This window comes from Pipistrellus hanaki (genome assembly GCF_964339955.1).
Source record: "Pipistrellus hanaki genome assembly, chromosome: X".
In the NCBI taxonomy this organism is placed as follows: Eukaryota; Metazoa; Chordata; class Mammalia; order Chiroptera; family Vespertilionidae; genus Pipistrellus; species Pipistrellus hanaki.
In genome coordinates this window covers 48,800,434-48,827,540 of record NC_140524.1, presented here as the reverse complement: position 1 = coordinate 48,827,540, position 27,107 = coordinate 48,800,434, and the positions used below count along the sequence as shown (strand labels likewise).

General features: G+C 38.3%; 2 protein-coding genes across 3 annotated transcripts in view; one reads left to right on the top strand and one right to left on the bottom strand.

Moving 5' to 3' along the window:
• MORC4 (MORC family CW-type zinc finger 4) overlaps positions 1 to 27,107 on the bottom strand; it is a 737,287-nt gene that overhangs the window by 319,780 nt on the left and 390,400 nt on the right. The window lies entirely within an intron of this gene.
• RNF128 (ring finger protein 128) overlaps positions 1 to 27,107 on the top strand; it is a gene marked incomplete at its 5' end in the record, with an annotated part of 125,534 nt that overhangs the window by 18,914 nt on the left and 79,513 nt on the right. Inside the window, one exon of one of the 2 annotated variants that reach the window (XM_084870482.1) lies at positions 24,208 to 24,892. The exons of the other annotated variant lie outside the window; for it this stretch is intronic. Within the exon in view, the coding sequence (XP_084726608.1) occupies positions 24,400 to 24,892 (493 nt within the window). Of the gene's footprint in view, positions 1 to 24,207; positions 24,893 to 27,107 lie in introns of those variants that run through there. 2 annotated transcript variants of the gene reach the window in all.

Here is a 27,107-nt window from a genome sequence, read left to right as displayed (position 1 = left end):
TCCCCCCATTGACCTTCCCCCAGCCTCTCCTACCCACTGTCGCATGCCCTCATCCCACCACAGCAGTGTTCTGCGTCCATTGGTTGTGCTTATTTATATGCATGCATACAATTCCTTCAGTTGATCACTTTCTCCCCCATCCCCAACACTCCCTAACCTTCCCGCTGTAATTTGACAGTCTGTTCAGTGCTACTCTGCCTCTGTATCTATCTTTTTGTTCATCAGGTTATATTGTTCTTTATTTTCCATAAATGAGTGAGATCATGTGGTATTTTTCTTTCAATGCCTGGCTTTTTCATTTAGCATAATGCTCTCCAGTTCCATCCATGCTACTGCAAATGGTAAGAATTCATTATTTTATTTTATTTTATTTTATTTATTTTATTTTATTTTATTTTATTTCATTTTATTTTATTTTATTTTATTTTATTTTATTTTATTTTATTTTATTTTATTTTATTTTATTTATTTTTTACAGAGAGGAAGAGAGAGGGATAGAGAGTTAGAAACATCGATGAGAGAGAATCCTCGACCAGCTGCCTCTTGCACACCCCGTACTGGGGATGTGCCCGCAACCAAGGTACATGCCCTTGACCGGAATTGAACCCGGGACCTTTCAGTCCACAGGCCGACGCTCTATCCACTGAGCAAATCCGGTCTCAGCTCATTCTCTTTTATAGCAGCATAGTATACCATTGTGTAGATGTACCATAGTTTGCAAATCAACTCATCTGCTGATGGGCATTTAGTCTGTTTCCAAATCTTAGCTATTATAAAGTGTGTTGCTATGAACATAGGGGTGCATATATTCTTTCTGATTGGCATTTCTAGCTTCTTGGGATATATTCCTAGGAGTGGGATTACTGGGTCAAATGGGAGTTCCATTTTCAGGTTGTTTTTCGTTTTGTTTTCTTTTGTTTTGTTTTTAGGAAAATCCATACTGCTCTCCACGGTGGTTGTATCAGTCTGCATTGGCACCAGCAGTGCATGAGGGTTCCTTTTTCTCTGCACCCATGCCAGCACTTGTCGTTTGTTGATTTGCTAATAATAGCCATTCTGACAGGTGTGAGATGGTACCGCATTGTCATTTTGATTTGCATCTCTTGGATAATTAGTGACTTTGAGCATGTTTTCATGTGTCTCTTGGCCTTCCTTCTGTCTTCTTTCGAAAAGTATCTATTTAGGTCCCTTGCCCATTTTTTTATGGATCGTTTATCTTCCTTTTGTTATATTGTATGACTTCCCAGTAAATGTTGGAGATTAAAGCTTTATCAATGATAACATTGGCAAATATGTTCTCCCATACAGTGGGCTTTCTTATTGTTTTGTTGCTGGTTTTTTGTTTTTTGTTTTGCAAAAGCTTTTTCTTTTGATGTAGTCCCATTTGTTTATTTTCTCTTTAGTTTCCATTACCCTAGGAGCAGTATTAGTGAAGAAATTGCTTTGGAATATGTTTGAGATTTTGCTTACCTATGGATTCCTCTAGTATTTTTAAGGTTTCCTCTCTTATGTTTAAGTCCTTTATCTATTTTCAGTTTATTTTTGTGTATGGTGTAAGTTGGTGGTCTAGTTTCATTTTTTTTTTTTTGCATGTATCTGTCCAATTTTCCCAACACTATTTGTTGAAGAGACTGTCTTGACTCCATTGCATGTTCATGCCTCCTTTGTCAAATATTAATTGACCATAGTAGTTTGGGTCAATTTCTGGGTTCTCTATTCTATTTCATTGATCTATATTTCTTTTTTTTAAAAATATATTTTATTGATTTTACACAGAGAGGAATTGAGAGGGATAGAGAGTTAGAACGTCGATGAGAGAGAAACATTGACCAGCTGCCTCTTGCACAAACCGCACTGGGGATGTGCCCGCAACCAAGGTATGTGCCCTTGACTGGATTCGAACCCGGGACCTTTCAGTCCGCAAGCCAACACTCTATCCACTGAGCCAAACCGGTTTTGGCCTCATTGATCTATATTTCTATTCTTGTACCAGTACCAGGTTGTTTTGAGAACAGTGGCTTTGTAATACAGCTTGAAATCTGGTATTGACATCTCACTTACTTTGTTCTTCTTTCTCAGGATTGCTGCAGCTATTTTTTTATTTTTATTCCAGATAAATTTTTGGAGAGTTTTTTCTAGGTCTGTGAAATATGCTGGTGGTATTTTAATGGGGAGTGCATTGAATGTATAGATTGCTTTGGGGATTATGGAGATTTTAATGATGTTGATTCTACCAATCCATGGACATGTATATTCTTCCATCTGTTTATGTCTTCCTCTATCTCTTTTTTAGTGCCTTGTCATTTCTGCATATAGGTCTTTTACCTATATTAAGTTTATTCCTAGGTATCTTAACTTTTTTGGTGCAATGGTAATGGGATTGATTTTTAGTTTCTCTTTCTGTAAGTTCACTATTAGTGTAGAGAAATGCTATAGATTTCTTGGCATTAATTTTGTATCCTGCTACATTGCCAAATTCGTTTATGAAGTCTAATAAATTTTTGATGGAGTCTTTAAGGGTTTTTATATACAATATCATATCATCGGCAAAGAAGGACAGTTTTACTTCTTCTTTTCCAATTTGGATGGTTTTTTTTTTTTCTTCTTGTCTGATTGCAATGGCTAGTACTTCCAATACTATGTCAAACAGGAGCGGTGAGATTTGGCATCCTTGTCTTGTTCTTGTTTTTGTTCTTGTTCTTGTTCTTGTTCTTAGGGGAAATGGTTTTAGTTTTTGCCTATTGAGTATGATGTTGGCTGTGGGTTTGTCATATATGGCTGTTATTATGTTGAGGTATTATCCTTCTATTCTCACCTAGGTAAGCTTTTTTTTTTTATCAAGAAAGGGTGTTGAATTTTGTCAAATGCTTTTTCTGCATTAATTGATATGACTATGTGGTTTTTATCTCTCAATTTATTTATGTGATGTATCACACTTTTATTGATTTGCAGATATTGTACTATCCTTGCATCCCTGGGATAAATCTTACTTGGTCATGGTGTATGAGCTTTCTGATGAACTGTTGGACCTGATTTGTTAGAATTTTGTTGAGGATTTTGGCATCTATGTTCATGAGGGATATTGGCCTATAATTCTCTTTCATTGTGTTGTCTTTATCTGGTTTTGGTATGATGGTGATGCTGGCTTCATAGAAGGAGCTTGGAAGTGTTCCTTCCTCTTGAAATTTTTGGAATAGTCTGAGGAGGATAGGTTTTAGTTCTTCCTTGAATGTTTGGTAAAACTCCCCTGTGAAGCGGTCTGGCCCTGGGCTTTTGTTTGCTGTAAGCTTTTTGATGACTGTTTCAATTTCTTCCATAGTTATTGGCCTATTGAGATTTTTAGATTTTTCCTGATTGAGTTTGGAAAGGATGTATTTTTCTAGAACTATGTCCATTTCCTTCCGGTTGTCCAGTTTGTTGAAATAAAGTTGTTCGTAGTATTTTTTAACAATCCGTTGTATTTCGGCGGGGTTTGTTGTTATTTCTCCTCTTTCATTTCTCATTTTGTTTATTTGGGTCCTCTCTGCTTCTTGGTGAGTCTGGCTAGAGTTTCATCAATCTTGTTTATCCTTCCAAAGAACCAGGTCTTGGTTTTAGTGATCTTTTGTATTGTGTTTTTTGTTTGTTTGTTTGTTTGTTTGTCTCTATGTCATTTATCTCTGCTCTGATCTTTATTATTTCCTCCCTTCTACTTACACTGGGATTTTCTTGTTGATCTCTTTCTAACTCTTTGAGTTGTAGAGTTAGGCCATTTATTACCATTGTTTCTTGATTTTGCAAGAGGCTTATAGAGCTATGAACTTCCCTCTCAAGACTGCTTTCACTGTGTCAAATAGATTTGGATTATTTTGTTTTCATTGTCATTTGTTGCCATGAAGTGTTTATTTCTTCTTTGATCTATCTGGTAACCCAGTCGTTGTTTAATACACCCTATTTAGTCTCCAGGTGTTTGATTTTTTTAAAAAAAATTATTTTTATTGTAGTTGATTTCCAGTTTTCTGCCATTGTGATCTGAGAAGATGCTAGATACCTTTTCTATCTTTTTGAATTTGAATAGACTTTTCCCTGTGACCCAATATATGATCTATCTTTGAAAATGACCCATGTGCACTTGAGAAGAATGTATATTCTATGGCTTTGGGGTGAAATGTTCTGATGATGTCAATTAATTCCATCTAATCTAGTGAGTCATTTAGGATTGATGTTTCATTGCTGATTTTTTGTTTAGAGTATTTGTCCAATGGTAGTAGTGAGATATTAAAATCCCCTACTATGGTTGTATTGCTGTCAATCACTCCCTTGATTTCCTCCAGAAGTTTTTTTTTGTTTGTTTGTTTTTTGTTTTTGTTTTTTTAAATGTATTTGGATGCTCCTGTATTGGGTGTGAATATGTTTACCAGAGTTATTTCTTCTTGTTAAATTGCTCCCTTTAGTATTATGAAGTGGACTTCCTTATCTCTTGTTATGTCTTTTACTTTGATATTTAATTTGTCAGATATAAATATTGCTACCCCAGCTTTTTTTTTCTTCATTTCCATTCATCTGAAAAATTGTTTTCCATTCCTTCATCATCAGTTTGTGTGGGCTTCCTGTAGACAACAGATATATGACTCATGTTTTCTTTTTCTTTTTAAAAAAATATATTTTATTGATTTTTTTACAGAGAGGAAGGGAGAGAGATAAAGAGCTAGAAACATCGATGAGAGAGAAACATGGACCAGCTGCCTCTTGCACACCCCCTACCGGGGATGTACCTGCATCCAACGTACATGCCCTTGACTGGAATCGAACCTGGGACCTTTCAGTCCACAGACCAATGCTCTACCACTGAGCTAAACTAGTCTCGGCAGACTCATGTTTTCTTATCCACTCAGTTGCCCTATGTCTTTTGATTGGGGCATTTAATCCATTTACATTAATGTTATTATTGAAAGGTACTTGTTTGTCGTCATTTTAATTCTTTACCCATGTTCCTTCTTAACTTCCTATTTCTCTTTTTTACAGAAGACCCTTTAGCATTTCTTGCAGTACTGGCTTGGTGGCAATAAACTCCCTTAGTCCTTTTTTGTCTTTGAAATTCCTGATTTTCCCCTCGATTTTGATTGATAGCCATGCTGGGTACAGTATTCTTGGAGTCAGACCCTTCCTTTGCATGACATTGTATAGATTGTTCCATTCTCTTCTGACCTGATGTTTCTGTTGAGAAATCAGTCACTACTCTGATAGGGATCCTTTGTAGGTAACTTTCTGTCTCTCTCTGGCCACTTTTAAGATTCTTACTTTATCGTTGGTTTTTGCCAATTTAATGATAATGTGCCTTGGCATCGGTCTTTTGGGGTTCATTTTATTTGGGACTCTGTGAGCTCCTTGGATTTGTGTGAGGTTTTTCTTCCCTATATCAGGGAAGTTTTCTGTCATTTCTTCAAACAGGTTTTCTATTCCTTGCTCAGTTTCCTCTTCTTCTGGTACCCCTGTTATAAGGATGTTGTTTTGTTTCCTGTTGTCCCAAAGTTTCCTTAGGCTCTCTTCTTATTTTTAATATCTTTTTCTAGAAGCTGTTCTGCTTGATATTTTTTTCTACCTTGTCTTATAGCTCACTGATGTGTTCCTATGCTTCTTCTAGTCTAATGTTGATGCTTTCTTTTTTCTTTTTTCTTTTTGTTTAATATATTTTATTGATTTTTTTACAGAGAGGAAGGGAGAGAGATAGTTAGGAACATTGATGAGAGAGAGTCATCAATCAGCTGCCTCTTGCACATCCCCTACTGGGGATGTGCCCACAACCAAGGTACACGCCCTTGACCGGAATCAAACCTGGGACCCTTCAGTGTGCAGGCCGATGCTCTATCCACTGAGCCAAACCGGTTTCGGCCTGTTGGTGCTTTCTATTGAGTTCTTTACAGCAGCGATGTCATTTTTCATTATTTTTCAATTCCTCTTCATTTCCTCTTGGTTCTTAGACATATTGTTGAATTTGTCTTCCATTCTTTTTAGCCACCTTATGACCATTTCTCTGAATTCTTTCTCTGACATATTGTTTTGTCTCTATTTTGTTTACTTCCTTTTCTAGTGATGCCTCCTTTGCTTTCATATGCAGGCTGTTTCTTTGTCTCCCCATGATCTCTTTTTTCCGGGTGTCTGGTCATATAGTTCTCTCTCTCCTTTTGCTAGGCATAATCTGACCTTTCTGTGAGAAGCTGCAGAGCTCCTGCAAATCCATGTGTTCATGCTGCTTGGGGACTGGTGTTCCTGAGTATGCAGATGTGTACTGGGTATTGTTGTTGTAGATCCCCGGGGTTTTTAGGTTTCTGATAACATACACTCCCCTTGTTAAGATGATGTGGTCTCCATGTCAGAGTCAATTGCTCTCGGGAGGATTTCAGCAGCAATGGAGGCTGCCCAGTCAGGGGAACCTCATCTGGCAATGCCCAACAGTCCCTTGGAGTATAGCTGTCCTTCAACTCACAAATAAACACTCCCAGTGCAACCACATACACTCCTTTCATTCTCTCACTCATGCACTATCTTGCAGTCTGCCTTCCTGTCGGCAGCCATCTTCCTCTTCTCAAAACAAAAATCAATTTAACTGATTACTTTGAAACCAAGCACCGTGAGGATGTGAATAAATTCCCAGATGAATAAGGCCAGTGAGTCCATGGATTTTCTTTAGTGGTTACATGCTTATGGGAGTAAGGTGATAGTCTATATAATAAAAGGGCAATATACAAATTAACTGTCACTCCATACAAAGATGGCAGTGTTCATAACCAAAGACGGCGGCACCCATTCCTCTCAGTTCCCCTTGAGTCCCCCAGTCCTGGAGCGGAGGGGGACGGCTGCTGAGAGCAGGCTGTGTAAGCGGCCTGGCGGAATGCTTGCCTTGTCACCATGGCAACGAGGCAAGCATTCCACCCCAGCCACAGAGGGCCTCTAAGCAGGGTCACAGAACAGCTGGGGAGGGGAACACTTGCGTTGTCTCCCCAGTGACGAGGAAAGGGTTCTGTACCCGGCCGCTGATGGGCCTCTGGGCTGCAGAGAGCCTCTGGGAAGCGGGCATGGAGATGCCAGGCCCCACAGAGAACTCCTGGCACACAGATTCGTGCACAGGGCTACTAGTACAGAATATAAATATACTAAAGTATGTCATTTGCTTAATTATCTGCATGGAGCTAGTTTACTGGCAGTATTTAAATCTCAGGCTAACTTTCTTTGATCACTCAAGCTACTTCAGAGTCACAGCTTCTGAGTCTGGAAATGCTTATGTAAAACATAAATAAAAATGAACTTTCAAAGCCTCAAATACAACCCCAAGTGTCTTTTCTGTTATCTATATCACTGGTTCTCATCTGCTAGTATCTATAATTGAGATCTGACTTAATTATTTTGTAGGGGACTAATAAACAATGACCCTAAGAAAACTGCACCTTCAATATAAAAGGTGTACCTAGTTTTTAGACAGAAAATGAAATTCAACTACAAAAAAAAAATTGATTTCAATATTTGAAAGAGAAAACCAGGAATGAAAAGATATCCATTACATTTTAAGAAGACAATTCTTCTAGTGAGAGCAATGTCATCAGAGCTTTGGTAAATAACTACCACTTTACACATAAGTACCTTCTACTCCTATAAAGTTGACAAACTACAATGAATTAGAAAGCTGTGTTGTACAACACAAGCTCCCTTACATTTTCTCCAACTTATTTTCTGCCTACACATATAACTCAACTCAGCGATTTATTTTCCCTTCACAGCACTTAAAATCTTGCTCCTCCCCCATCTATTTTAATAACACAATTAGTATCATATACACTTAGTGGCCAGATTATTATGATCTCTGAACACTTAATAATCTGGCCACTCAGTGTATATCCTATATAATAAAAGGCTAATATGCAAATTGTCCCTTCAACCAGGAGTTCAACCAGGAGGCAGGCCGGCCAGCGCCCATGTCCCCTCCCTCTGTCCAGGCTGGCTGAACCCCACCCATGCACGAATTCATGCACCAGGCCTCTGATGCTGAGTGGCCAGATTATTATGCATTCAGAAATCATAATAATAATCTGGTCACTCAGTATATATATATATATATATATATATATATATATATATATATATATATATGATGTTACTATGTGGAATTGTATGAGTTCCCTATATATTTTGGATATTAACTCCTTACCATATATATATATATATCATTTGCAAATTTCTTCTCTCATTTAGTAGTCTCTTCGCTTTGTTGATTATTTCCTTTGCTATACAGTAGATTTTTAATTCAGTTATAAAATAAATCAACAAAACCAAGAGCTAGTTCTTTAAAAGGATAAACAAGATTGATGAACCTCTAGCCAGTCTCACCAAGAAGCAAAGAGAGCAGACCCAAATAAACAAAACCAGAAATGAAAGAGATGAAGTAACAACCAATCCCACAGAAATACAAACGATTATGAAAAATACTATGAACAACTTTATTCCAACCAAATGGGAAACATAGATGAAAAGGACATATTCCTAGAAAAAATGCAAGCTCCCAAAAGTCAACCATGAAAAATCTAAAAATTTGAATAGGCCTATAACTACTAAATAAATTGAAACAGCAATCAAAAAGCTTCCAGCAAACAAAAGACCTGGTGCAGACAGCTTAGCAGGGGAGTTCTACCAAACATACAAAGAAGAACTAAAACCTATCCTCCTCAGACTATTTCAAAAAACTCAAGAGGAAGGCATATTCCCAAGCTCTTTCTATGAAGCCAGCATTACCCTAATCTCAAAACCAGATAAAGACATCACAAAAAAGAGAACTATAGGCCAACATCCTTGATGAACATAAATGCTAAAATCCTCAACAAAATTCTAGCAAATTGGATTCAGCAATACATTAGAAAGATCACACACCAGGATAAATTGGGATTTATTCCAGAGATGGTAGGATAGTACAATAGCCACAAATCAATAAATGTGATACATCACATAAACAAACTGAAAGACAAAAATCACATAATCATACCAATAGATGCAGAAAAAGCATTTGACAAAATTCAGCACCATTTCTTGATAAAAACTCTCAGCAAAGTGGGAATAAAAGGATCATACCTCAACATAATAAAAGCCCTATATAGCAAACCTACAGCCAACATCATACTCAATGGGCAAAAACTAAACCCATTTCCCCTAAGAACAGGAAGAAGACAAGAATGCCCACTTTCACCAATCCTGTTCAACATAGTATTATTGATAGAATTACTAATCATAGTGATCAGACAAGAAGAAGAAATAAAAAGCATCCAAATTGGAAAAGAAGTAAAACTGTCCTTATTCGCAGATGACATGATACTATATATAGAAAAACCCAAAGACTTCATAAAAAAACTACTAGCCATAATAAATGAATTTGGCAATGCAGCAGGATACAAAATTAATAACCAGAAATCTATGGCCTTTTTATACACCAATAATGGACTCACAGAAAGAGAAATGAAAAAAAAATCCCATTTACCATTGCACCAAAAAAATTAAGATATCTAGGAATGAACTTAACTGAGGACGTAAAAGACCTATACTCAGAAAACTACAGGACATTGAAAAAAAAAGATAGAGGAAGGCATATCATGTTCATAGATTGGTAGAATCAACATAATTAAAATGTCCATACTACCTAAAGCAATCTATAGATTCAGTGCAATACCTATTAAAATACCAATGGCATATTTCAAAGATCTAGAAAAAACTCTCCCAAAATTCATCTGGAATAAAAAAAGACCCTGAATAGTCACAGCTGTCCTGAGAAAGAAGAACAAAGTTGGAGGGATCACAATACCAGACATCAAACTATACTACCAAGCCACGATTCTCAAAACTGCCTGGTACTGGCACAAGAACAGACATATAGACGAATGGAACAGAATAGAGGACCCAGAAATTGACCCAAACTATTATACTCAATTAATATTTGACAAAGGAGGCAAGAGCATACAATGTAGTCAAAACAGACTCTTTAATAAATGGTGCTGGAAAATTTGGTCAGATACATGCAAAAAAAAATAAAAGTAGATCACCAAATTATACCATACACAAAAACAAACTCAAAATGGCTAAAGGACTTGAACATAAGACAGGAAACCATAAAAATCCTACAAGACTCCATAAGCAGCAAAATAGCAGAGATTTGACGTAGTAATATCTTTATAGACACAGATCCTAGGGCAAGAGAGACTAAGGAGAAAATAAACAAATGGGACTACATCAACATAAAAAGCTTCTGCACAGCAAAAGAAACCATCAACAAAACAATAAGTAAGCCCACTGCATGGGAGAACGTATTTGCCAATGTTATCTCCAATAAGGGTTTAGTCTCCAACATTTACAGGGAACTTAACAAAAGGAAGATAAACATCCCAATCAAAAAAAAAAAAAATGGGCAAAGGACCTAAATAGACACTTTTGTAATGAGAACATTCAGGAAGCCAAGAGACACATAAAAATATGCTCAAAGTCACTAATCATCCGAGAGATGCAAATCAAAACAACAATGAGGTACCATCTCACACCTGTCAGAATGACTATCATAAACAAATCAACAAATGACAAGTGCTGGAGAGGATGCAGAGAAAAGGGAACCCTCCTTCACTGCTGGTGGGAATGCAGACTGGTGCAGTCATTGTGGAAAACAGTATGGCATTTCCTCAAAATTTAAAAATCGAACTGCCATTTGACCCATTAACACCACTTCTAGGAATATATTCCAAGAAAACAGAAACACCAATCAGAAAGGATATATGCACCCTATGTTCATAGCAGCACAATTCACCGTAGCTAAGATTTGGAAACAGCCTAAATGTCCACAGCAGATGAGTGGATTAGCAAACTATGGTACATCTACACAGTGGAATACTATGCTGCTATAAAAAAAGGAATTCTTATCATTTGCAGCAGCATGGATGGAACTGGAGAGCATTATGCTAAGTGAAATAACCCAGGCATTGAAAGAAAAATATCACATGATCTCAGTCATTTATGGATAATAAAGAACATTATAACCTGATAACAAACAAGATAGATACAGAAACAGAGAAGGATCAAAGAGGCTGGGGAGTGTTGGGAGAGTGGGTAAAGAGATAAACCGAAGTACTTGTATGCATGCATATAAGCATAACCAATGGACACAAGACACTGGGGGGGGGGAGTGAAAGCATGTGCCGGGGGGGTAGGGGAGGCCAGGAGAAGGTCAATGAGGGAGAAAGGAGACATATGTACTACTATTTTTAATACTTTAAACAATAAAATAAAATAAAAAAATATTCCCAGAAGTGGAATCTCTGGAATATATGGCCATTCCATTTTTCTTTTTTTTTCCATCAAAATTTTTGAAATCTTATCTCCCAAAAGTGTTAAGAACCACTATTGCAGAAGCAGAAGTAGCTGCCCCTATTTGTGCTCTAAGTTTCCTAACAACATGATTAAAACTAGAAACATAGCTCTTTTTTAATATTTTTTATAAGAATATATCCAAATTACTCAGCAAAAAACAAATAGAATCAAGTAGGTGGATTTCTGAAAGTTATTCATCTATTTGTATGTGTGATCCAGTTTCTCCACATTCTTGCCATAGTTGGATGCTATTTTTCTTTTTATATCTTTTTTTTATTATCTTAGATTTATTTAAAAAAATAATTTCCTACAGTTAAATTCAATCTGGCCAGTATGGTTCAGTAGTTGAATGTCAACCTATGAACTAGGAAATCACATATCAATTCCCTGTCAAGGCATATGCCTGGGTTGCAGGTTTGATCCCTGGTGTGGGGCATGCAGGAGGTAGCTGATCAATGATTCTTTTTCATCATTGATGTTTCTCTCTCTCTCTCTCTCTCTCTCTCTCTCTCTCTCTCTCTCTCTCTCTCTCTCTCTCTCTTCCTCTATAAAATCAATAAAACATATATTTGAAAATTAAATTAAATTCAAGTAATGTAGAATACATTTCTACAACCAACACATAGTCCTCTTTTTTAAAGAAAAAATATTTTGAGAAAATTGTAATTGTAAGAAATAGTGGTCCCATTTATCATTCACCTAGTTTTCTCCAATGGAATCACCTTACATAAGTATAGTACAATACCACAACGTGCATATTGACATTGATACAATCCATCCACCTAATTTGGATTTTATTGGTTTTATATGGATTCATTTTCATCATCTATACAAGTCTATCACATGTAGGTTCATGTGAGTACTATCATATTCAAGGTTCAGAATAGTTCCATCACGAAAAGTCTCACTCATGTTGCCCTTTTTCACACAAAGTCCACTACACAACCCTCTCCTTAAACCTGGGTGACCATTAATATGTTCTCTATTACTATAATGTTTTCATTTCAAAAATGCTATGTAAATGGAATCCATCTTTTTGGATTGGCTTTTTTTCACTTAGCAGAATTTTCTGGAGATTCATCCATATCTTTGCATTTATTCATAGTTCATTCCTTTTTTTAGTAATATTCTGTAGTATAGATATATAACAGTTTGTTCAACCACTCACCTATTTAGGTTATTTCCAGTTTTGGGAAATTATTAATGAAGCTGCTATGAGCATTTATATACAGGTTTTAGTGAGCATAAATTTACATTTATCTAAAATAGAGACATAACTGAATTGCTGAGTCATATGGTAATTGTGTCAGACTCTTTTCCAGATTGACTGTACCATTTTACATTCTCACAAATAATGTATGTGTATGTGTGATCCAGTTTTTCCACATTCTTGCCATAATTTGGTATTACTTTTCCCTCTCTCTTTTTTTAACCATTTCAGTAGGTATGAAGTCATATCACATACTAGTTTTAATCTGCATTTTCTTAATGGTTAATGATATTGAACATCTTTTCATGTGTTTGTTTGCCATCTGTATATCTTTTCTGGTGAAATGTCTGAGGTTTCTTCCCCTAGAAAGAAAGCATTCAAGATAGGAATGTGTTCTTTTTACATAGGAATTTGCGCAATATCAGTGAATAATTTGGCCTTAAAAAATGTTGTTCAACTGGAATTTTTATTGCCTATCTGCTTAGACAGAAGCCTAAAATTAATTCTCACCCCAGTGCAGATGTTTCTGTGAAGAACTAGGAGAATACGATCCAGGAACAACACTTGGCTTTTTGATACTTTGACCATAGAGAGACTTGAGAGAATACAAATGAATGATGAGATTAGAGAGCCTTCGGTTGGCATTGGATTCAGTCATTTCATTAATACTTTTTCTAACAAGTACTGTTAGTGCAGATATTTTATATTCTAAGTATGCTTTTTATATATTTTAATGGATATCATTTGTTGCTTTGCTTAACCTTTGTATACTCACCCAAAGAGCAGTCTCCTTTGAGCTCAGGCAGGGCAGCAGAATTACCTGCAGAAAGAACCACCGTATTATTGTCCTTGAGAAAAAGCTTGAATCAGAACTCTTGTGGCTGTCCACTGCCTAATAAATCAAGACCAAATTTCTAAATGTGTTATTTAAGGTCAAGAAAGCCCTAACTAGCTTTGCTATACTGTCTTCCACCACTCCTCCTCTCAAGTGGTCTAGCCAAATAAAATAATATTCTCCAAATCAGGCTATCTTATATCAGTGCTTTTAATTATGCCCCACATAAGGCATCTTCAGCAGGAATTCTCAAGGAATTGACCATTACCTCTGTCTTGGAACTTGAGAATTCCTGCTGAAAATGCCTTATGTGGGGCATAATTGAAATGATATAAGATAGCCTGATTCCTGGAATGTGTATACTGATAAGCTTTTACCCTGCCTTGAATCCAACAAAATAGGTCCTAAAACCAGCAGAGTTGCTGGGCTCTAAACATATCATAGGGCCCAAACACATACTCTCATCAGGCCTCTAAATATCTCAAACATCACCACCTAAGAAAAACGAAGACATTTAATGAACTGGTAGGAACATTGAAGGTAAACTTGACTAGCCTCTTCTTCAAACAAAGAAGAGATTCAGTACTTCAATTTCTGTCCTCCCCCCCCCCCCCCAAAAAAGCAAACATTGCTGAGCCACCTCATTGCCTCTGATGAAAGGCTTTCTGTATCTCCAGAGTTGACAGCCTCCAGAATATTAAACAGTCATTGACTTCTACTCCTGAACTACCGTAGTTTTCTATGAAGAACATGAAGTATATTGATGCTATCTGCACCCAAAATAACAGAAAGAACTTAGGAAAAATGTGTACTTAGTGCCTGCTAATTGGAACATTGTCAGCTAAGGAAGAGTGATTTTATGGATTTTAGAGTGTGCTGTAGTTCAATGAACCTGGGCATCTTTTCTTTTGATGTTCCCATTAGTATTTTTCTTTGTTAAAGTTCCTATACCATATGCTGCATGATTTATGGTGAAGTCAAACCAAAGTAATTTTGATAGTCATAAAATACCCTTTTTTTGACGTCCACTTGTCTCTTACCTGTTTCCTGCGACCAATATAACCGTAACAGTTACCTAATTCTGTTGTGACAGAACTTAATTATTGTGTGAATCATGAGTGGTAAGCCAGCCGATTTCAGTTGTCTCAACTATGTACTAGCGCTTTGTCACTTATTGCCAGATACTTGTTTACTTGGAGTTATTGATCAATTTTGAGCCATGACCAGCTACAGCTAATCCTAATGCATATAGTTGGCAGCTGTGAATTTGTGACTTTGCCCCTTGGAATACAAAGGCTGCCTTTGCCCATGCTCAGGCTGACTTCAACTTCTAAAGGGCAAGCCTTGGCCTCAGTAAGTGATTGTGATTATGCATTACAATGTAAATCACCCCCAACTACCTGCCCCTAAAGGGCTGAGGGGACAGGGGGACTGAGGCTGGATGAGGTGGGGCTGAGGGGACTGGGGGACTGAGGCTGGATGAGGCAGGGCTGAGGAGACTGGGTGCCACCATCTTGTGGCTGTGGGCACTGCCATCTTGTGAGGGCTTGGCAGTCAATTAGCATATTCCCTCTTATTAGATAGGATTTGATTTGTTAGACTTTAATCTGAAGAAATATTACGTGCTTCAAAATATATCTATACAATATTTCATTATTATTATTATCCTTATTTTGTAGCCGAGGAAGAAGAAAGAGTAACTTCCTCAGTGACACACACCAGTCAACAGCACAGATTGGGATGGAGGAGATATGTGAATTTAATCTATTGAGTTGTGTGAATGGATTGGAAGAAAACCTCAAATATGTGGTCTTATCTGTAGGGCACAATTCATTAGAAACAATTTTTTTTTTCCTTCCAGTTTCCCCAAGTAATTGGTTTTTTAAAAAAGAATCTCTTATGATCACAGATTTAATTCCTTTGTTATCTTCATCCTACTAGAATATGAAAAGGAAGGAGAGGAGACAGCAGGAGACCAGATGAGTTTCCCAAGTAGATTGCCCTAATAATTCAATGAAAGGTAAAAGCCACTCATTTCCATCATTCCCTGCAGAACTCCCTTGCCCAACATTTCCCTGAAGCCATTCCTGCTCTCATGCCTTGGGCCCTTCCCCACTCTTATCCCATTTTAGCCATCTGGGATCCCCTCAATAATTTTCCCAGATGCAAAATTGCTATCCTGATCCTCCAATAGCAAGCAAGTCAACACAATTTAACTCAAAATTGCTCATTGCCCTCCATCAATTCAAGTCCTTTCTGTACCAGTTTTCATGAGTGGACATAAAACACACTTTCTGCACATAACACAGATTTTAGGTACTTCTCTGCACACTCTCATGTGAGCAAGTGTGTACAATTAAGATGTAGACATATATAAATGACAATGAAGCACTTGACTAAATAGTATACTCCCATCATCTTTGTTATATAGGATTTTTGGTGCTGCTCAGCAAAAAAAATCAGGGCCCTCTAGTGAGGGGTTTATTAGTGTGCTAAAATGTGTTACTAGATGTGGCTAAAAAACACCCAGTCTTTCCACATTGTAATAATATCCTCACTATGCATGTGGAAGGCAGTACAGCAGAATTAAAATGATGTAGAATTTGGAGTCATACTCCCATGTGAATTTCACTTCTGCCACTTACTGTGTGACCTTTGGCAAGATTCTTCACCTTTCTGAGCCTCATTTTTCCCATCTGAGAAATGGGAATTATTATATAATAGAATTTTATTATCTGTTGTAAGCATCAAATGACATCATTAATACATGTGAAGTGCCTGACACACAGTAGGTTATCAATAAATGTTTTCTTCCTACCTCTACTTTTTCTAAAATATGTTTTTATTTATTTCAGAGAGAGGGAGTGGGAGGGAGAGATAGAAACATCAATAATGAGAGAGAGCCTAAACTGATTTGGCTCAGTGGATAGAGCATTGGCCTGCAGACAAGGGTCCTGGGTTCAATTCTGGTCAAGGGCATGTACCTTGGTTGTGGGTACATCCCCAATGGGGGGTGTGCAGGAGGCAGCTCATCAATGTTTCTAACTCTCTATTCCTCTCCCTCTCTGCAAAAAAAAAAAATCAATAAAATATATTTTAAAAAATAATGAGAGAATCATCTATCAGCTACCTCCTACACACCCCTACTGGGGATTGAGCCAAGAACACAGGCATGTGCCCTGACAGAATCAACTGTGACCTCCTGGTTCATGGGTCGCCAGTCAACCACTGAGCCACACAGGCTGGGCCTTACATCTACTTTTGAAGACAGTGTTGTATAGAGTGGAAAGTGCTACTAGTACAATGGGAAGAGTGTAGTTTTATACTAAGACATGGAGTCAAATTCTAATTCTGTCATTTGGTTACCTTGGGTGACCTCAACAAGTTTCTTAACCGGAGCCTCAGTTTCTTCTTCTCTAAGATGCACCATATAATACTTATATCCTAGGTATAAGGTACCTGGCCCACAGTAGATCTCAATGTTAGATATTAATATTATGGATATAAAATTTTTTCTTAATTTCACAGATAGCAAACTTCTGTTCTAAAGCCACTCTCTGAAACTCGGTCTTTTCTTTGTATGAAAGTTTCTTTTTAAAAATCCCGTTTTCGACAGAGTTGAATCCAAGATGGCTGAACAGGTAGATACCTAGCCGTAGCCGCACACAACAATTTCAATAAGATACAACTAAAATATAAAATGGACATACTGGAAGAAATAGTAACAGAAAACTTCCCCCACCTGGTGAAAGAATTAGACTTACAAGTCCAGGAAGCGCACAGAACCCCAAACAAAAGAAATCCAAAAAGGACCACACCAAGACACATCATAATTAAAATTCCAAGAGCAAAAGACAAAGAGAGATATTAAAAGCAGCAAGAGCAAAGCAGGTAGTTACCTATAAAGGAGCACCTATACGATTGTCAGCTGATTTCTCAACAGAAACCATGCAGGCCAGACAGGAATGGCAAGAAATATTCAAGGTGATGAATAGTAAGAACCTACAGCCAAAGATAATCTATCCAGCAAAGCTATCACTCAGAATCGAAGGTCAGATAAAGAGCTTCACTAATAAAAAAAAGCTAAAGGAGTTCATCACCACCAAACCAGAATTATATGAATTGCTGAAGGGGGTTCTTTCAGAAGAGAAAGTAAATAAAGATAAAAATTATGAACAACAAATACGTAACTATCAACAAGTGAATCTAAAAACCAAGGAAATTAAAAAAAAATCTGATGAACAATATTAACTGTTGAATATAATAGAATCAGAGGTATGGAAGGGGAGTGAACTGACGATTCATGGGGAAAAGGGGAGAGGGGGATGTGGAAAGAGACTGAACATAAACTGTGCACCTATGGATGAGGACAATGAGGGGTGGGGAAAGGGCAGAGGGTGGGGTGGGAACCTGGTGGAGGAGAACAATGGGGGGGGAGGGGAGGAACATTTGTAATAATATGAACAATAAAAGTTTATTAAAAATAAATAAATAAATAATAAAAATAAAAAAAATAAAAATCCCGTTTTCTGCCGAAACCGGTTTGGCTTGGTCTGCGGACTGAAAGGTCCCAGGTTCCATACTGGTCAAGGGCATGTACGTTGGTTGCGGGCACATCCCCGGTAGGGGGTGTGCAAGAGGCAGGTGGTTGATATTTCTCTCTCATTGACGTTTCTAGCTCTCTATCTCTCCCTTTCTCTCTGTAAAAAAAATAAATAAAATATATTTAAAAATCCCCTGTTTTCTAATGGTTATATACCCATTTGAGCTGGCTGATGTTTACTTGCATTTACAAGTGATGTTATATTATTTGAAAGCTTGTTGCAGCATCATATTTAACTTTTTGTTTTGCTTTCTTTGACTGTTCTCTCATTGCACGCTCCCATCAATTTCTTCTTGGTATCTGTAGAGCAGCTGCCTAGAGTGAAAATTTATTGTCATCCCTTCTCCATACATTCTCTGCACATATTTTGTAGAACTGTGTAGCACAGCTTTGCTTAGATGCCAGTACATTAGTTGTCCTGGTGCCTTGCCATTTATTTAATAGTAAGAATCCAGATGTGATGTCTCAATTCTTGCAGAGGTCTGTGTCGGAACCTCTGCAGAAACTCAATGTGACTGGAAAGTTAATCAGCCACAGTGGTGCCCTGCTGTTACTTCTGCATGATGTCTCTCTGTTCATCATTAGTATCAGTTCATCATTATATAGTGCACTGCTCAGGACAGCTTTCTGTTCAGTATTGCTGATACAAATGTTTGGCAAGGCTAGCCATTGTGGTAGGATTTGAGGAATTCAAAAAGGATCCTGGCCCAAATTTATCTCCCTTGCTGTTCACAGTGCCTGAAATGCATACAAGAAACATTTCACTTGAACTTTGTTTCTTTAGTATAAGGCAATGTTGAAGTGCAAATGCCACTCTCCAGAGGCAAGGTACTCAGTCACTCACTCACTATACAGCTATTAATACTTACAGTCAGAAGTGCATTAGAATCCTAATTTGATTACAAGCTATATGATCTTAGGTAACTTGATAATTCTCTCTAATCCCCTCTTCTGAAATTTGTGATAATGACCAATGGTTGTGAGAATCAACTGAGATGATGCATGTAAAGCACACAATAAATGCTCAATGAGCAGTAGCTGTTCTTAGCCTTAGGTATAGAAGGATCCTAAGGGAATACATCTAGGACTAGTAAATTTGGTTTGAGGGTCAGGAATCAGGTGATGTCTGACTGGTACTGGGAAACTGCTCAAAGCAAAGACCCTGGTGTGGGGATGAAGCTAGGAAATAGCATGGAAACTCTGGGGACCTGAGGGGAGGAAGAGTTGGGTGGAAGGAAGAGGGAGGACCAAAACAAAGACAAACAATACGTACATGAACTTTCCAACAAGAAAAGTATAGTACTATTCAGGATGTGATGCTTTCTGAGGTAGTAATCTTTCATACCAGGAGTGTTCAAGCAGAGGTTAGGTGCTGGCTACCAATCTTTGAGTAAAGCCAGAGAGTTACCCAGACAAATCTCCATAGAATGGAAGGACATTGAAAGAGTCTGGTTCTGCCGAAACTGGTTTGGCTCAGTGGATAGAGCATCGGTCTGCAGACTGAAAGGTCCCAGGTTCGATTCCGGTCAAGGGCATGTACATTGGTTGCGGGCACATCCCTGTTAGGGGGTGTGCAGGAGGCGGCTGGTCAATGTTTCTCTCTCATCGACGTTTCTAGCTCTCTATCTCTCTCCCTTCCTCTCTGTAAAAAATCAATAATATATATATATATATTTTTTTTTTTTAAAAAAAGAAAGAGTCTGGTTCTTAGCTTTGTAAGCTTTGAACTTTGATTGGTAGTATAACCAGAGACTGGGATCCTGGAGACTGACTCACAGTTAAGTAGATTCACAAAATACCAATATATAAGCCAGAATACTAATTGATTAATTTATAATGAGAAGTATAACTTCCAAGTGGACCAGATACTAGTGTTTGCCCATCAGTACAGTATCTCCCTGTAGGCATATTTATATGAGGAGCTAAATACTAATAACAAGGTTGCTTAGTGAGGATTAACTTGTAGCAAGGGGAGTTCATGGGATAATTTTAATGGTTAATAGTCTAATAACTCCATCTCCACAATTGGGAAAGACTTCCAGAGTTTTACTGAGGATATTAGCTTCCTCACTAATCTCTCTGTGTCTTGTCTTGTCCTTAATATAATCCAGATTATCTATTTAGTCCTAAATCTGATCATATTCATTTGTTCCACATACTTTAATATAAATTCATAACTTTAAACTCATCATTACAAAAAGTTTAAAATATGGAGAAAATTTTAAAAATAATACATTGAGCACTTATATACCCATCATCTGGATTTAATAATAATAATTTTGCCATATTTTCTTTATGTGTGTGTGTGTACATGTGCATTCATGCGTGCTCGAATGTGTCTGTATGTGTATTGAGTTCACACTTATTTTTTGAGTTCACACTCTTTAACATAGTTTTCTACACTTTTCATATTCTGGCATAATTTATTTGACCAGTTTTACTTTCCTTGGCTTCCCCTTTGCAATTTATATGCCCACCATACCTAACTACTGAATGTTAGTTCCCTGGATGTTTCCTGTTGTTCTTATGTAATATACTATTGCCTATGCCTGAATTTCCTTACTCTCTTTGCTTGATTAACTTTGTTCTAAAGACAGCCACAACCATGTTGCTATAGCAGCTTATGTTTTCTCCAGTCATAACATTTATGACACTGTATATTATTATCTGTTTACCTCTCTGACTTTCCTACTAAACTGTAAACTCATTGAGGGCAGGGACTGTTTCTTTTGTCTCTGTATACACATACCTCTCCAGTGTCAGGTGTTCAGTAATCATAAAATCCAACTGCCTACCAGAGAGTTCTACCTAGTTATGTCACAGATACCTGAAAATCAATTTGTCTACACTGGACTCATCTCCCCTTCCTATCCACTCTATTAAATTTAAAACCTTCTTCCTGATTAATCAAGTGTCATTTGGTCTTCCAAACAAAGCTTCAGAGACATCCCTAACTCTTGTCTCTCTTTTACAATCCAAACAAGTCCTATTGATTCTACATCCAAAATACATTCCCAATTTATCTATATATCTTCATTCCCACTACCTGTGTATCCAGGCCACCTTCATCCCTTACCTGGAGCATTGCCAACAACCTTCTATCTGGACTCCCTGCTTTCCACTCTTTTCCCCTCTAATCTATTGTACATAGAGAAGCCATAATGATTTCTAAAATTCAAATCTAATTATATCTTACTCCCCTTTTAAATCCTGGTTATATTACTTCTTGCTTTTAGATAAAATCCAAACTCCCTAGCTTAACCCAAAGGACTCTCAAGAACTGACCCCCATGGACCTCTAAAACTTTATCTCTTGTGCTCTGGGTTGTATGCAACCATATTGTTTATAGAGCTTGTAGTGCTTGTTGCTACCCAAAATTTTCAGTTTCATGCCTCAATACTTTTCCTTGTATTGTTCTTTGCCTAAAAAGGCCAAACTTCTCAAACTCAGCACAGGTATAACCTCCTCTGGAGAGCTTTTCCTTACTTTCCAGTGGGTTAGGTTCCTCTTTTCTTTTATTACCCACTATTGCCCTATGCATACCTCTATCAGAGCATTTACACTATATACATATAGTACTCTATATTGCAATCACAAGTTTGCTTGTTGGTTTCATCAAAGTTAATTCATTAACTTTTAAAAATGTTTTTATTGATTAAGGTATTACATATGTGCCCTTATCCCCCCATCCCCCACCCCACTCATGCCCCCCCCCCCTTGTTGTCTGTGTCCATTGGTTATGCTTATATGCATGCATACAAGTCCTTTGGTTGATCTCTCCCCTTTACCCCCACCCTCCCTTACCTGTTGGAACTCTGAGATTTGATGGTCTGATCAATGTTTATTGCACACCTACTGTATATCGGCCATGGGCTAAGCATTGGGGTTAAAAACAAAATACATGAATATTCATTAACTTTTTGAAAACAGAATTCATATCTTTTTTTTTTTTTTACCCAGATGCTTAGCCCATGGCCAGTATAGAGTAGATATGCAATGAATATTTATTTAAAAAAAGAAAGAATGAATGTTAACAAATGTCTCTCCAAAATTCATTTTTGTAGGTACTTTAGAAAAATATTTCTTTTCTTTTGAACACATTATTTCTTCAAAGTACAATATAGTTGATTGTCATACAGGTAATATTGATTGAATTTTGAGAGCTCTTCAATAAAAAAAATTAGACAATTTCTGAGAGGTGGTTGATCCTACCATTTTCTTTTCCCCTAGTTAATTTTTATCTTAGAGATTAACATCATTAATAGATATGAGTGCCATGCTATTGGCCCCCTATACCTACCCCTGTGATCTCTAAAGTCCATTTCAATTCCTAGGGTTCATGCCCATTTATTTGGATTCTAGGTGCTATTTGATTATGATATTAACTTTCTACTAGGATTATCTTAAGCTATAAAAGTAAGAAGTGCAGCCGAAACCAATTTGGCTCAGTGGATAGAGCATTGGCCTGCGGACTGAAGGGTCCCGGGTTCGATTCCGGTCAAGGGCACTTACCTTGGTTGCGGGCACATCCCTAGTAGGGGGTGTGCAAGAAGCAGCTGATCGATGATTCTTTCTCATCGATGTTTCTAACTTTCTATCCCTTTCTCTTCCTCTCTGTAAAAAATCAATAAAATATATTTTAAAAAACAGTATGAAGTGCAAATTGTCACATGCTTAATTTGGGGGAATAATATTGAGTAAGTAAATGTTGGGCCAAGACTGAGGGGAGTGATTGATCAGGAATTTTACAAATGTTGGGCTGGACAAAGTAAATTATATTTCTTTGGATTAAAAAAGTTACTAAAGCTGAACATTCTAAACATAACTTTATCTGATTATTACCTCAAAGTAACAACTTTAAGATTATTTTAAAAGTATTGTGCCGAAACCGGTTTGGCTCAGTGGTAGAGCATGGGTCTGCGGACTGAAAGGTCCCGGGTTCGATTCCGGCATGGGCATGTACCTTGGTTGCGGGCACATCCCTGGTGGGGGTTGTGCAGGAGGCAGCTGGTCGATGTTTCTCTCTCACCGACGTTTCTAGCTCTCTAGCTCTCTCCCTTCCTCTCTGTAAAAAAAAAAAAAAAAAAAGTATTGTCCCTGAACCTGCTTAAAAATAGTATTTAACAGATATAACTTTTACATTTTGCTTAGTAGTGTCTCAAGTGCTTTACACATGTAAACTCATTTAATCATCTGAACAACTCTAAGAGGTAGGTACTATTATTATCCCCATTTTACAGATGAAGACACTGAAGCACAGAAAAATAATTTCCCCAAGGTCAAAAGTTATCTGAAACCACATGTACTGGTATCAATTAAGTTTAATCAAATGCATATTCATTGAGCACCCACTAAATATAATAACCAACATAGTGCATAAAAATTGTACACTTAAAGTTAGGAGAAATCATAAAGCAATAGTGTCATGAGTGAATTGTTAAGGTGAGTCACTTCTTTTTTAGTTAGTGGGAAATAAAGATTATGTAGTTAGTGTCATGAATTGTACAGATATATCCATTTGGATAAACCTGGTTTGGGAAGACAAAGAGACTTAATTGACATGTGTGAAAACAAAATTCTCTTTTTGAAGACTAAGATTACTTTTAGAAGGGGTCTCTAATGCAGTATATTTCGCATGGGGTAGGGTAAGAGGGAAATACACAGGTATGACGCTTGCTTTATATATATATATATATATATATATATATATATATATATATATATATATATATATATATATATATATATATATATATATATATATATATATATATATATATATAATACAGCACCACCCACCGTACCCAAATTCTCTTGACTAGAACTCAGAACCTTCGGATCTGCGCTTTTTAGAAGTACTTTCACATTCTGGCACCTTAAGCCTGAAAAGCTTTTTAGGCAACTGTTAGGATAAAAAAATGTGTTATTGAAATTCAAAACAAACTCTAATGCTACCAAAGAGCTAGCTCTCTTTATGTTCGCAGATTCTAGCTCCTCACCTGTCCTTTTTTTTTTTTTCTTTTTTTCTTTTTTCTAAAACCACACACACCTGGCAACACAGCCTTATATGCTACTTTGTCCATCCTGTTACCCTTTTAAGAGGCGGATCCCGCAGTGTCCTTTCCTCCCTCCCAGCCACCTCTACCCCCAGCCGGCTGGGCGGAGCTTCGTGCCAAAGCCCCGGAGCCCTGCGCGGCGGCGGCAAAGGCGGCGACGGCTGCTCCCGCGACGTCCGCCCCGAGAATTCCTGCCCCGGGCTCTAACGCCGCCCGCGCCTCCCCGTCCCCTCCCCACCTGGCGCGCACCTGGTCAAGGCCAAGGTCTCGCCGCCAGCGAGGAGGGCGCGTGTCACAGGCCCCAGGGAACCGCAGAGCGCGCGCCATGGGGCCACCGCCCGGGGCCGGGGTCTCCTGCCGCGGTGGCGGCGGCTTTTCCCGGCTGCTGGCGTGGTGCTTCCTGCTGGCCCTGAGCCCGCAAGCCCCTGGCTCCCGGGGAGCCGAAGCCGTGTGGACCGCATATCTCAACGTGTCCTGGCGGGTCCCGCAGACCGGGGTGAACCGCACCGTGTGGGAGCTGAGCGAGGAGGGCGTGTACGGCCAGGATTCGCCGCTCCTGCCGGTGGCTGGGGTCCTGGTACCGCCCGACGGGCCAGGGGCGCTCAATGCCTGTAACCCGCACACGAATTTCACAGTGCCCACGGTCCCGGGGGACTGGGGACGCGCTGTTCAAGTCTCTTGGTTGGCCCTCATCCAGCGCGGAGGGGGCTGCACCTTCGCGGACAAGATCCATCTGGCTTATGAGAGAGGGGCGTCTGGAGCCGTCATCTTTAACTTCCCAGGGACCCGCAATGAGGTCATCCCCATGTCTCACCCGGGTGAGTGTGGCTACTAAATTGTGTCTTTTTAAATCCCTTCCAAGGCCAGTTTCTCTTATTTTCCTCGATGCTCTCCTTCTATTTCTTTGCTCCGAAAGAAAACCAGTGCCCGTTCTGTCCCCACCGAAAGAAACTGGGGCCTCTTCTCTGGGAGATTTACCCAGCGTTGGGGGTTGGGCAGAAAAAACCTTTAGAATTTGTCTCTCCGGTAGAAAAGGGTAAGACAAACAGAATGCGGAGGCTGGCAACTGGAGGGGAGTGTTGGGACTCTGTGTGGCCTTTACCTGGTGTTTCACAAGGTGCTTGCATTGGATTAATTGGTGGTGGGCATTGGCTTTGAAATGACTTGGGAGAAGACTTCCTGAAAATCCCTTCCTCACTCTTTTCCAGTTGAACCTCAGGCCTGCAGCAGATTTCCCCCTCGCCTCTCCCTGTTTTTCTCTTCATGTTTCCTAGTATCAGGTACAAAGATTGTGTTACTGTGCCCTGTTAACCTCATTGCAGTTTTGGTGGCAACTTTGCTTTGCTCTTGGGCTCTTCTCTGCCCAGAGGTCTCAGGGCCCAAGTGTTTGTTGGTATCAGTGCTTTCCTTTGCCTTTGAAAAGTGACAGAAGAGGTGATTAATGTTATTGAAAAAAGTAGAGGTTTATGCATAAGGATAGCAAAAGCCTAGACTTTGGGAAAAGTAGTAAAAGTGGGTCTTTAATTTCTGGAGATGATGTGGGTTACAATTTTTCCCTCTGTAGTTATCCTTCCAGAAACCTTTTCCTTAACTGTAATTAGATATTCATTATATGTATGTACTGATCTTAGCCCAGAATTTTTGGAAGAAAAAGGAAGAGACATAACAGCAATATATCATAGTTGTTCAGAGCTGGGCCTCAAGTCAGGCCTTGGAATTCTGGTTCCATTGCTTACTAGTTCTGTGACCTTGGACAACTTATTTGAAGTCTTTGAGTCTGATTTCCCTCATCAATTAAATGGGAAAGAACTAAGAACTACTCCCATAGGTTTGCTTAAGGATGAAATTAAATAAGGCCTATAAAGACACATCATCTTTCTCAGTCAAGTTTAGTTAATAGGATTAGCTTTTTAGGAGTCACTGGAGAAATTTATTTATTTAAGTACTTTCAGGGATTTTTGTGTGTGTTTTCCCCCTAAAACATTGTCTAGCACTGCCTAGAGAGCACTTGCATTGAGTGCCTGGGTGGCTTAATGGAAAGAAGACTGAATTGGAACTCTGGAGATTTTAGCCTCTTCTTTGCCTCTACCAGCTTTATAACCTTGTACTAATTACTTAGTCAAATGATAGTACAGAGGTAGGAGTTGGAAGCCAAGTTGGCAGAGTGCGCTGAGACAAACGTGAACTAGATGAACTCTAATATTCCTTCCTGTGATTCCTTCCTGCTGTGATTCTTAGATTTTATATTTATTAAAGGAGCAACTGTATCTCTCTTGGTTGATAATCCATTGATTAGAATGAAATTATTTTTTTTCTCTTTTTTCCCCTTGTACTTTTTTATTGTTGACACTATTTCAGTTGTCTCCCATTTTCCCCCTCTACCCAGTCCCTACCCACCTTGGCCTGCATATTGATTTATTGGGGTGACACTGGTTAATAAAATTATAAAGGTTTCAAGTATACAGTTCTATAATACATTATCTATATAATGTTTTGTGTGTTCATCACCTGAAGTCAAGTCACCATTTATCCCCCCTTTACCCTCTTCTACCACCCCTATCCCCTTTTCTCTCTGATAATCCACCATAATGTTGTCTGTGAGTATTTTGTAGGTGTTTTTTTGTTTTGTTTTGTTTCGTTTTGTTAGTTTGTGTTGTTGTTTTTTTACTCACTCCCTTCTTAAAAGCTAATAAAAATGAAGAATAAGAACTTGGTAAATTTTAAAGTCCTTACATTTTAATTGGCTACTTAAATGCAAAGTTTTGACTTTGTCTCCTCCAAATGAGATTTACTTGCATAAATTATTTGGAATTGAAGAGTAGTCTTTAATTAAAGAGTTTCTACTCAAACTGTTTTCATCCTGATAGTTTTAGGGGTAATAAAATTAATTTTGTTGCACTCCCACTGTGTGCCTGGCACCTTGCATACACCTTGGTTTCTGAAGTGTTGAGTTTTGGCAGAGAAAGGGTGGAAGACAAAAAGAAGTAGCCGTGGGGGAAATGTGGACAAGAAATGGCAATGTGAGCCCAGCTA